Source organism: Ochotona curzoniae, unplaced genomic scaffold (genome assembly GCF_017591425.1).
Source record: "Ochotona curzoniae isolate NIBS_2020 unplaced genomic scaffold, NIBS_Ocur_1.0 contig_4612, whole genome shotgun sequence".
NCBI lineage: Eukaryota > Metazoa > Chordata > Mammalia > Lagomorpha > Ochotonidae > Ochotona > Ochotona curzoniae.
In genome coordinates this window covers 8,808,635-8,821,731 of record NW_024466343.1, presented here as the reverse complement: position 1 = coordinate 8,821,731, position 13,097 = coordinate 8,808,635, and the positions used below count along the sequence as shown (strand labels likewise).

General features: G+C 34.7%; 1 protein-coding gene across 2 annotated transcripts in view; it reads left to right on the top strand.

The window, feature by feature from the left end:
- Positions 1-13,097, top strand: part of ADGRL4 (adhesion G protein-coupled receptor L4) — a 94,565-nt gene that overhangs the window by 69,411 nt on the left and 12,057 nt on the right. For both annotated transcript variants that reach the window (XM_040987223.1, XM_040987222.1), the window contains 4 exons: positions 2,637-2,810; positions 3,778-3,981; positions 7,087-7,307; positions 7,430-7,496. In XM_040987223.1, the coding sequence (XP_040843157.1) occupies positions 2,637-2,810; positions 3,778-3,981; positions 7,087-7,307; positions 7,430-7,496 (666 nt within the window). The remainder of the gene's footprint in view (positions 1-2,636; positions 2,811-3,777; positions 3,982-7,086; positions 7,308-7,429; positions 7,497-13,097) is intronic.

The following is a 13,097-nucleotide window of genomic DNA, read 5'->3' as shown; positions in this document are numbered from 1 at the left end:
AATATGTCTTTCCATCCTGTTCTGGCCTGTAGAGTTTCCTGTGAAGAGGTCTCTTCTGAGTTTAATTAGCATTCTTTTATATGTCAATTCATTTTTATCACATGCACATTTAAGGACCTTCTCCTGATGTTAGATTGCAAAGAGTATTTAGTTAAGTAAATTCTTATATAAGTTAGAGCTATTTCTATAAAATGATATTCACGCTAATAAATTATTCTTGAAACTTGAGAAAGTGACCGGTATTGTGGAACGGCAGCTTAATCAGTTTCCAAATGGGCTCCAGAATGAGTCACAGCTGCTTCACTTCCAATCCTGCTCCCTGATACTATGCCTGGGAAAGCAGTGCAAGCTGATCCAAGTGCTTGGGCATCTACATCCACCTGAGAAGCCCAAGACATCCTGGTGTCCTCATTTCAGCCTAGTACAGCCCTAGCCATGACAGTTATTTGAGAAATGAGCCAACAGATAGAATATTTCTCTCTCCATAATTGTTTCTCTTCCTCTTTATATCTGTACTTTTAAAACAATACAGTACAAAACAAACCCTTATACATTTAGTATAATTGCTTAGCATAGCAAATATTATAAATAGAATCCCAATATTTATTGAGGACTAATCTTTTATATGTGATCAAGATTATTTATGGTATTTTACTTCAGTCATCGTGTTTCTACATAAAAAGCATTTTGAAGTTTCTGGAATACTTTTGTTCAATCTTACTAGTTCTTCCACTTTTTCCAACTGTCTGGAACCCTGAGTTACAAACTTTCAGGACTTACTCCTATGTCAGTGATATATCGGCTTGGATATCTTCTAGCCAGGTCACCATCCATTACCACTTTCTTCTTTCTTGTGTTTTATTTTTCTCATTAATGAATTTTTTTGTTTCTAAACAGTTTGTGGCTCAATAATACAAGCACTTCTCTGTCTTGTTTAGCTTTTTTGATCTTAGAACATTTATCAGTGATTAATATGTAGTAAATATTCAGCAAATATTTATTGAATATAAATACATAGGAAAATCTTGTCATGCACTGTTGAAGGTGACATTTGCAAGACCCTCTTTAAAAATATATGACTTTAACCCATTTTGTTTATATCATTTGAGCATATTTCACACATTTCACAATAGATATTTAGAAGCACAGTGAAGCTTGCCACCCTATCCTCCCTTCTGCCCACATACCCTACTTACATTCTTCATTCTTTTTTTTTTTAATTTTTACAATGGCTTTTTTGATTTCATTTTGCAATCACAGTGTTAACATTCCACTGGGAGCATATTTCAAAAAGCAGCACGTAGAGAACAAATCCTCTGTTCAGCAAGGGTATAGACTAAGGTTGTGATCAAGTCTTAAGGTATCAATCTTGTTCATATAGTTTGCACTTATAGAACTCTGTATTTGTTACCACAGATCTAGGAAACGTGATATTTGTGGGTTTTTTTGAACTGGTTTATTTCACCAAGCAAAATGGTGTCTATTTGCATTCATTTTTTATAAAAGACAGAATTTCTTTTTTTTTTTATATCTGAGTAATATTCTACAGGATATATATGCCACATTTTCTTAATCGTATCATCCATTGATTGATGATTCCATGGACTGATTCCATATCTCAGCTATTTTGAATTGAGCTAAGGTAAACGTGGAAATGAAAATGTCTCTCTCATCTGCTGATTTGATTTGGGTAAATTTTCAAAAGTGAGATGGCTGGATCATATGGCAATGTTGGCAACGCCCGCGTCGCCACGTACCCCGAGCTCCAAGTCGAGCGGAGGGACTAGGGTTATGAGACAGACAAGACAGACAACACACACAGTGGGTCATTCGTGTGAGGAGAATGCCGAATGCCATTTATTTGAAGTCAAGCTGCATCTTTTATAGTCTGCTTGGCCCCTCCTAGGATCCTCCCAATGGTTAAGCCACACCTAAGCTCCCCCAAGGACATGCAACAAGGGGAAACAAGAAGGAAGGAGATTGCAGTCAAGCCACAGGCTAAATGTATCAGGCCATGATTGCCTTTCCTGTTACACCCTTGAGAAACAAGCTGTGCTGTGGAGTTAATCCTTGGGAGACTGGGGCCTACATGGCAAATTTTGCTTTAAATCTCCAAGGAATCTCCAAGCATTTCTCCATATTGTTTGACCAGTTCACATCCCCACTCAGAGTGGATTAAAGTACCTTTCTCCCCACATCCTTGCCCGAATTTATTCAATTGTTCGCAATTATTTTGAGTGAGTCTGATCTTAGAAATTCTTGTCAGTAACAGTTATTTGAATATAGAAAGACTATTGATTTTTTGGGTTAATTCTATATTCTGTTACTTCACCAAACACTCTTGTGAATCCCATATATTAAATCATGTCATCTGCAAACAGGATAGATTGACTTCTTCCATGAACTCTTAATAGTAAAATTAGCACATGCTTTATGACCAAGGGTTGATGAAATACAGCATTCTGGTGACATAAATTCTAACTCTTCCACATAACAATAGCCTTTATTTATAATTTATTTTGTGCTCAGTTTTCAAATGTGGCCTAATGACTAATATGCTTTGAATATATCAAAAGCAATATCACCTGGGTAATTATTTCTGCTTTTCCCCCATCAGTAAAGTTTCTCTTTTTCAGGTCACAGATGAGTATCGGAGTCTGTGTGCATTTTGGAACTATTCGCCTGGAAATATGAACGGAAGCTGGTCCTTGGAGGGCTGTGAGGTCACATTCTCCAATGAGACCCACACCTCATGCCGCTGTGATCACCTGACACATTTTGCAATCTTGATGTCTTCCGGTCCTTCCATTGTAAGATAATTTTCAACCTCATGTTTATCAATCCTCCTAGATTGATCATTGTTGTTTTCTTGACATGTGATATAAATTGGTTGTAAATATCACATTCTTATAATTGATGAAACCTTGTTATATTCCTTTTAGCCTTTGTCTTCCTCCTTGTTTTACACCTGAGGGTGGCAGGTGGTATGGATTTTCAGTTTTTTCTAGGCTAAGACATATCAAATCTGCAATACTGACCCGGTTACCTTTTAAATGAAATGTCCATTTATTATCTCGTAGCTTGTAATGCTGTTTTCAAGAATGAATTACACATTTTTTTATACCATGGAAGTTAGGGTCTATCAAAAATTGACTTTTTTCAATAACAAAATGTCTAAAATTGTCTGAGAACCTGGTCTGCAAGTTGTGATTCTTACAAGTAAAACTTGATGTATATTAAGGCAGGACTTCAAAAGGTTTTCCAGGTTCTTAGTTAAATAGCTTCATAATATGTGATTTTTGTTAGTAATAACTTATTTTCATTACAAAATTTCGTGTTATATTTTCATACAGATAAGATGCTATTAAGATATATTTCTAACACCTTTATTTGATATTTTGGATTAATCACAACATTGACTTGATCTTTTCAGTGACAAATCTGTTTTAATTAATCATTTTCACATTTGCCTTTTTAATGTCATGAAACTATTAATAACATTTTGGAACTATTTACTAATAAATACAATGCCCAGGAAAGGAATCAATAATCATTGAACTGTTAAAATGTTCCATTATTTAAAATCAGCTTAGCATCAGCTTTTTCTGGTATTTAAAATATTTAAAAGCACATTTTTTCATATCTAGATGAACATTTGTAGTTTTACATTTTATGAACTTTGAACAAGGTTTCCCAAGAAAGTCCAATAAATATTATAATTTCTTTGATAAGTCACTGAGCTCTTCTCTTAACATCTGTGTTAATTTTTCCCCATAGGGTATTAAAGATTATAACATTCTTACAAGGATCACTCAACTAGGAATCATTATTTCATTGATTTGTCTTGCCATATGCATTTTTACATTCTGGTTCTTCAGCGAAATTCAAAGCACTCGGACAACAATTCACAAAAATCTCTGCTGTAGCCTGTTCCTTGCTGAGCTTGTGTTTCTTGTTGGAATCAACACAAATACAAATAAGGTGGGTAAATCCTGGTGCTGTCTGTTTTTGTCATATTTATGCATGGTGTCCTAAGAATGCATGTTATAGAAATTTGGATTCCACTTAAGAGTTTAATGAGGCAAACAAATTATATAATTTATTTTTAAACTGCCCAAAAACTTGGTAACACATCTAAGCAACCTATTTATCAAGTTCTTTAAGCCAAAATTTAGAAGAGTGCTTCAAAAGGCAGGGGTAGAGTTAAATCATGTTCATTTCAACACAAAAGAAATGATTTGTATTTTTCATAATACATATTTCCCATACAGTTTTGGAATCCATGCATATTCATGGATTTCAACATTTTTTCATCATAAGTATATTTTCAATTCCGTGTTCCCTGAAAGTTATTAATATAGTCTCATGTGACAAATAGGCTTTATTTCATATTTTTACTTTCTTATCTATCCTTTCCCACAAAATATTTGTTTAAAATCTTAGCAAACATTTTCATATATGTTAGTGGATGTTTGTTTGAAGCAGTTACTAAGATGGAAGCAAACAGGCAATCAAGGTTTTGGGAAAGATGCATGTGAAGCAAAACGGGAAGTGAGAGATTAGGAAAACCATCAGATAATGATGCAAGTGTGATCCTAGGTTTAAGGAAAAGGGAAAAAAAGAACAGTGGGTGGGAGATGTCTTCGCAGTTATGTTCCAAGGAAAGTTCAGCAGAGTTGGCCAAGTTACTTTGAGAAGTCTTGTAGTCAAAGTTACATGTCAGAGGAATTCTGTCAGGGACAGACAACTAACTCTGCTGTGCTGTCACTGGCTGGCAGCAGCCTGTGGAAACTATGAGCAGCAGCCTCTAAAACCCCAGATCAGTTTTACTCCCTGTCAGTGACATTGGAAAATAAAATTCTCATGATAAGAAAAAAAATTAAATTGCTTCCATGTTTCCATTCTTCCTAGTGCTTTTCAAGGGCTGACATTAACAGTATATAAAGTAGATGCCACAAAATATCTATGTTAAATAGCATTCACTACTGTCAACTGCATATGCTTTTGTGTATTTTTTTGTCCAAGATTTATTTGTCTTATTTCGAAGGTGAAGTTGCAGAGAGAAAGGAAGAGATAGAGATTTTCCACCATCCACGGGTTCACTCCTTAAATAGCCAAGCAGCCAAGAGTGAACCAGGCAGACTCTGAGAGCCTGAAATTTCATCTGCTTCTTCTGTTGCTTTTCAGGGGTTGGTTTGAGTAGAGCAGGAGTGACTTGACCAGCGTGTATATAGGCTGCTGGCAATGCAGGCAGCCATTGAACTCAACTGCACCACTCAACCCAACTACACTACTGAACCCAGACCCCTGGTTTTGTGTTTTGCATTGCTCTTTATTACATTTTTTTTTTACTTCCCTCTATCTTCCACTCCGTAACGACGCCATTGGACTCATATGGTATCCTACTGCGATCATCTCCACAAACTCCAAAGCTATTCCTTGTGACTCACATTTTAGATTTTTCTTCCAACTATCAAGAATCATCTTAAATCCGACCTCCTCAATCATGATCCCCCAAATTTTAATTCTCAGTGACCTCTCCTTCCCCTAATCTTATTTAGTATTGTGTAATTTGTTTTATTATGCAATTGTCGTGTGTTCTGTTTTTTCAATTCCTATTCTTTTGTAAATTAAGAAGAGAAGGACAGAAAAGTAGAAAGCAGGAGCTCACATGCACCGTTGTGTTCCTCAAATGACTGAAATACCTGAGACACAGCCAATACCTGGAAACTCAGCTGTGATCTCCCATGTGGGTATAAAGAAGTCATCTACCACCTGCCAGGGAGCACAGCAGTGGGAGACTAATTGTGGGTTGGGGGTAGGGCTCAGACTCAGGCACTCTTGTTGGAACTGCAGGTGTTTCAATAAACATTTTTAACTGCTGAACCAATACCTATTCCACTCATGTTTTCAAAGGGTAATATGTATGTAAGCGAGGGTTATGTCTCCAGAAAATAGCTGCTTCTTTTTCTAATATTTCTTATAAATCAACTATCAAAGTTCCAGATTTTAGTTGTAAATTCATAGGCATAAATAATGTTTAATTGAATCATTTCAAATTTAATTAATACTCTTACAACTTACATCAATTCTATAATGGGTATTTCAGTAGCTACTATGCATATTTTAAATTCAATTCTGTCAATTAAGGCATTTTATTTAGTTTAGTAAAACCAGTATTTTCATTCTTTGTGAGTTGAAAAAGAGAAAGAGAAGATGCATGTTCAAAATGTCAACCAATTTAAATGATTGTTGCTGAAGAAACCCCAAATTGATGTGAGCTTTTCTGTAGCATGTCCAAGCTGGATCTGCTCTCCTGACACGCAATTGCTAACACAGGAATGGTGGAACAAAGTAGGTACTTCTTGCAAAGTGCAAAAGAAGAAGGTGAGCAGCTGTTGCTTAATTGTCCAGTAGTAGTTAAGAGTGAAGGAGCTTGTGCCACCTTTTGGGTTGTTCAGTGTAGCTCGTGACTTTCCTGTGATTGGTCAATGATGTTGTGCTCCATAGGGAATTTATTATGACCAGATAAGCTCCATCTGCAGGTTATAGAAGGTACAGTTATATGCTGGAGTTTTCCTACACAGATCATTCTAGGACAATACTGTCCTGAGGTTCTTATCTCTGTTGTAGAACAGAACCTTGAAAATCCAGCTGGATCACTTGCTTATATCAGTGGATTCCTTCTGATAGAAGACAGGCATGGACATCTTGTGCTAAGGGAGACCGAGAGGAAGCTAGGTCCTGCTTTTATGTGATGGGGGCTCATGTTCATTGTAACATGCACATTGAGACTCTTGTTCACTATTTAGTAATCCATAATTTATAACATGACATAGAATATACATATGCTAAACCTCTGGAAAAGCACAGACATGTACTGTTATCACAGGATTAATGTTTCTCATCAATGAAGGATAGTTCTTATATATCAGCAGAAATAGTATACCTTTATAATTGTCATGTCAGGGACATTTTCATGTGATCATGATATATAGTAGAATAATTTATTGGAAAAGTCAAGATACTGTGTTACCATTATGCTAAAATAAACATTATGTATGTTTTTCTTTCTTTGATTTACAGCTCTTCTGTTCAATCATTGCTGGTCTGCTGCATTACTTCTTTTTAGCTGCCTTTGCATGGATGTGTATTGAAGGCATACACCTTTATCTCATTGTTGTGGGAGTCATCTACAACAAGGGATTTTTGCACAAGAATTTTTACATCTTTGGCTATCTCAGCCCAGCTGTGGTGGTTGGATTTTCAGCAGCACTAGGATACAGATATTATGGCACTACCAAAGTGTAAGTTGATAATTCCATGAGCATTTAGATTATAATTCTAAATATATTTTCCATATATTTGAAATTTTTCTTAAAGTATATGCAACTAAATTTATAGATTTTATGTATTGTTAATTTTTCAGATGTTGGCTTAGCACAGAAAACAATTTCATTTGGAGTTTCATAGGACCAGCTTGTCTAATCATTCTTGTACGTATCTATAAAATTATTACAATACACAAAGGTGAATTTACTAGTACTTAAGCTTCTCAGCAAACATTATTCTAAAAATAAGATTTTTGAGTGGTTTGCAGTATGTCACTTATTAACATTTTATGTACAATGCATTTTATGTACAACTGAGAAAATGATACACATCTTGTAAATTCAAAGATAGCATGATTCATTTATGCCTCTGGTGGGAAGACAGATTTCTGCACGATACACATGAAAAAGCCTTTTCCACATATCAATAGTATCTCAGCATACTTCAGTACGAGAGTGTGTCAACCAGTAGATAATCTGGCATTTCACATGTTTATGTTATTTAATCTTTTATCGATGATCGGTCATCTTGGAAGATTAGACTGTCATCTTTATAGTTTTATCATCTTTATGTACCCTGTCATCACAAAGTGATTTTAAACAAAATTGCAACATCAGCGATAAAAACCCTCTATTTCTCATGAGCAGACAAATCATACATTGATAGGCCTATTTCGGCAAGGAAGAGGGCCTTTTAATTCTTATTGAAAACGGTTTCAAACCTACAAATTTGGCAGATATTAGGTGTTCCATTCTAAATAAAGACATATTTATATGTCTCAAGAGCATTTCTAAGTGCTGAAAGTTTTCAACAGCCATTCTGAATAAAATAGGTCTGTCAATGAATCTGGTAGGTCTGACATGACTCTAGAGTGGAATGAATTGTCAGCAAAAGAATCGTGACAATATTTTGGACAACTTTGTTCCATATGTTTGAGCCATAAGCTAGACGTCATTTTTAAAAATTTTCTCTCCCAATCTTTTGCTTGAGTTTTATTTATGATTGCAGAAGAACTAGTAAATGGAGAAAGACCTGAAATACGATGTAAGCAATTTCTTCAAGTTTTCATTTTTAATATTATGGATCAAATCAAGAGCATTCATAAATCATACTTCAGAATCACCACAAAATTGTTTACAATTTTCACAATGAATGTAGTGAGACACAATTTGTTCTAATTCCAATATTTTTGTACACATAAAAATGCAGACTGCCTGATGTCCTCCCATTCACGAATTTTATTGTTTTTCTGAAATATTATGTGGGATGACACATCTGATATATTCTAATTTTACTGAAAATTAGAAATTTGCTGAAAACAAGAAAAAGAGAAGCATATATACCTAAAATAAAAAATAAGAGGTGTTAAATTATTTTTATAGTCACTTGTGGATTACATAATTATTAGATTATTTTATATTACAGTTCACAGCCCAAAGGCAGGCTTATCTGAGAATGAGTCCTGCAACATTTCCTAAAAGTTAAAATGAACACCAACATGTTGCTCTAGCCTTGAATAGATGAATCAGTTTCATTTCTGTTCAGTTTCAGTAGAATTATTCTGAGATTAACTAATGGGTTAGGTTAATAAATAAATAGTTGGGGCAGGTGTTTAATGTAGCATTTAACTGTAGTTAGGATGCCTGCACCTCATTCCATGTTGAAATTCCTGGGTTTGATCTCCAGCTCTAGTTCTTTCCAATTTCCTGCTGATACATGCCCTGGGAAGCAGTGGCAATGGAACAAGACAGTGAGTTCCTGCCACCCGTAAGTGCGAGACCCAGATTTCCTTCGCAGATGTTGACATTGCACTTACCACATTTCATCCCTGGACTGACACCTTCTCTTCTCTCTCTCCCCATCTCAATCTCAAACAACTAATACTAAGAAAGAAAGAAGAAGTGAGCAAGGCACCTCAGTTCTTTTTCAGAGCTTTTTTTTTTCTTTAATTTTATGGTGTCTGTAACATACCAGAATTTCTTTCAGTAACTACTGAAGAGAATTTATCTACTTCAGTTGTCCGTTTTACTTAGAAGCTGACACATAATTGTTCTAAAGCTATAGAACATGAAAAGAAATGAAATCTTTCTGACCCTCCAGTGTAGTATCCAGATTGACAATAATGCCAAAGATACATTGAACATCAAACATTTTTTTAAAAGAGCTATGGACAATTTGGGCTCAGCACTGTCTATGGGTTTTACAAAGAGATAATAGAATCAGAAAGAAAAGTGAGGGGCTTCACAGGGTGACACCCAGACTAAGAAGACCTTAATCCTTGGGAGAATACAGTGTTCTCTGCTAAAAGCTTTTCCTTTATCTGATAGAGGTGGAGTTGATGCTTTCCCATCTTCTAAACATAGGATGAGAAGGGATACTCTAGAAAATGGAATAACAAAAAAAAAAAAGAGAGAGAGAGAGAGAGAGAGAGAGAGATGAAAACTGATGGAGTGCTTGCGTAACACAGAATTGTTTGTCTCTTCTGCAAATAGAATGATGAGAGTGTGATGGAGCAGATTTTTTATGAGACCTTGACATATATCCCCTGATTGGCTGCCAAATGTGTACTCATAGACCAGCACCTGCATTTGTTTGACATTTCCTGTGGATTTCATGCTTACGGAAGTGTCCCTCAACAGCAGGGAGGCAAGAATTATCATATAGTTTGGGGGGGATTAAATGATACAGGAACACACAAGCACCACCTGTTCTGGAAGCACAGCAAAATTATGGAAGTGGAAAGAAGTTGTAGGGCCGTCCATAGCAAGCATGGGCATGTATGCACAGCTAAGATAGCTGGTTGAATGGTGACAAGGCCACCTAACTCTGAAGAATTTAAAGATATAGGGTAAAAATGGAGCCCATGAACCTCAAGATTTAAATGTAACACCTATGTGGAGCACATCTTGTAAGCCAAGTGCATCGAGCGTAATAAGAAGCACACAAAACTAAAGTGATGTTGTGAAATTTGTGCAATAAAAATCAGGTGATTAGAGTGTCTTAACCCTAAGAAAAAAGAAGATAACCTAGAAAATGAAGGATGGCATCCCAGAACCTACCATGTCACCTCACACTAATCCATACTGATATGTACACACACACATACTTCACTGTACTTGAAATTTGATTATGACTCTATATGAAAAGGCCTAGCTTTAATTTCACGCTTGATCTTAGCCAAAAGGCCGAGAAGCAATAACTTTAATTTTGAAAGAAGTTTCTAAATCTTCGTAAAAAGCAAGTTCAAACTGAAGATAATTTATATAATTTATTTCTTCTATGTTTTTAATCTTTTTTATTGAATTCCTTCACCAAGAACTATGCAAAAAATTAGGTACAAGTACACAAACATAAAGAAGAGCTTGCAAAAACTATTTAGCTTTAAAAAGAAATTGAAGAATGGAATTTGCTTGATTGAAGCAAATACTAATTAAAAAATCACCAAATAAGGCATTGAAAAAAATGTGGACTTTCATTTGAATTTAAATGAAAACGTTTATAATTCTTATTATATGACTACTTTTATTCATTTTTATTCAGTTCTACCAAGAATGCTTATAGGTTTTTTTGTGAGGCCTCTTCAGGCTTTTCCCATGTCTACAATCTGTTTAATTCCCTTTCATCAAGAAATACCTATTACAATCTATCAAAAGTAATTACTTACTTAACCCTTCTAAAAAGGACAATGTGTAAATACACTGATTATTATGTGAAATAGTATTATTAAATTTCTACTTGTGCAAATTGCTCAAGGATGAAAGAAATGCAATTATCATAAGACTATGTAAAATAAGAAATGGACATTCCATTCTATATTCATATATTCCATAATTATTAAGTTTGTAATTTGAATTCTGAATCCTTCTAGACATTTGCTCTATATTTTGATTATGTGTAGTTTTGATAGCAAATTTTAAAAATCTGATTTTTATAACCTGCAGTTTATTCATCCATGTTCATATGTAGTTCCACCATTTTTAAAAATTGTGTGTTTGGTAATGCTATAATTTATTTAGCTACTTCCTAGCTGATGAATATTTAATGTTTTAGTGCTTCCTTTTTACAAAAAGTATTCTCCAGAGAGGCATTGTTTCAATGTAGTTGCATATATTAACTAGATGAAATTGACAGAAATGCTTCTTGGAAGAAAAAAATACAAATATATACAGATTTTAAAATTTATGAATTATATTTCAAAACAATTGTTTTAATTAACAATCAGTAATAAACAAGTTCTCTTTTTCTGAATTTTTTTCAAGCATTAATTATTATGTATTAAGTTATCTTAATGGAATAGAAACATACCACTAGAAAATATTAGTCACAGATCAGGATTTCACAAAAGTACAGCAGTTGACACATTGAACCAAATTTCTTTGTTAGATGCTATGCTATGAATGTATAGTGAATATGTCTGGCCTCTGTCTATTACATGGCAACATACCCATCATCACCACTTCTACGTGACAATCAACTGTGTGTTTAAGATACAACAAAATGTCCTCCTGGTAAATGGAATCTCCAATTTTCCTTAATTATTCATCATTCACATAATATGTTTAGCAATTTTCTAGAATTACCAGGAGTATTTTAAAAATTATAGCTTTGGTACTCTCTTTTTGACTGTCACATTAAAATTTTCCTCATAAATGCTATAATTGTAAATATTAATGGGAACAGCACCAATATTTTAGCTGAGTACTAATTAAATGTTATGTTTGTTAGGTGTACCTTCCAATGACCCCTGTGGTCCAAGGCATATGAATATTCTAACCTGTCTATATGTTATATATTAATAAGACTTTCAATGTCTAAAATGTTTTGCTAAATATCTCTATTATGTTGAGTTTTCAAAGTTATGGAAAGATGGATTTTTTAAAAAAGAGAAAGTGGACTTTATAAAATTACAATATAAATAACACACTGGTGGTTTTCAGCATGTTGCTGTCTATCTCAGCGTTCCTCTTAGAAACTTCCAAAATGCATGAAAACAAAAATAATAATAACATTTACCAAAGATATTTTTCTAGGTTTTCATACTCCCTCCCATAAGCTAATCTTAGTTTACTTAAAAGGAGCAAGAGGTGGCCCCATGTTTATAACTTTTTCAATAAGTGGAGCAATTACTAGAAAAAAAATTTGTTTATTCCAAAAGAAATTGTGCACATTCTTTTGTAGTAAACAGAGAAAATACTTCAAGTTTCTGTAGACTAAGAATTTCTAAAGTTCTTTTAAGAAGATTTATTTATTATTTTTATTGGAAAGTCATATATACAGAGAGGAGGAGAGATAATGAGGAAAATCTCCTGTCTGATAGCTCACTCCCCAACCAGCCACAACGGCTGGAGTTGAGCCAATCCAAAGCCAGGAGCTTCTTCCAGGTGTCCCATTCGGATGTAGGATTCCAAGATTTTGGACTATCCACAATTGCTTTCCTAAGCCACAGGAAGGGAGCTGGATGGGAAGTGGGGCTGCTGGGATTAGAATGGGCACCCATATGGGATCCTGGCGAGTTCAAGGCGAGGACTTTAGCCATTAGGCTATCACGCTGGGTCCTGGACCAAATTTTTTAAACGTACAAAGAGCACAGTACATGTTTCAACCGTCTTTGGAATTCTGATTGTCCTCTGAGGATAACATAATGTCTTGACACAAAATGGTCCTCAGTAAAAGTGGGCACTTTTTAAAATCGATCTTCATCAATATTGGCAGTGCTCCTGTTCCACACATTTGAACAAAATAGACATTCCTAAAAGGATTTCTTT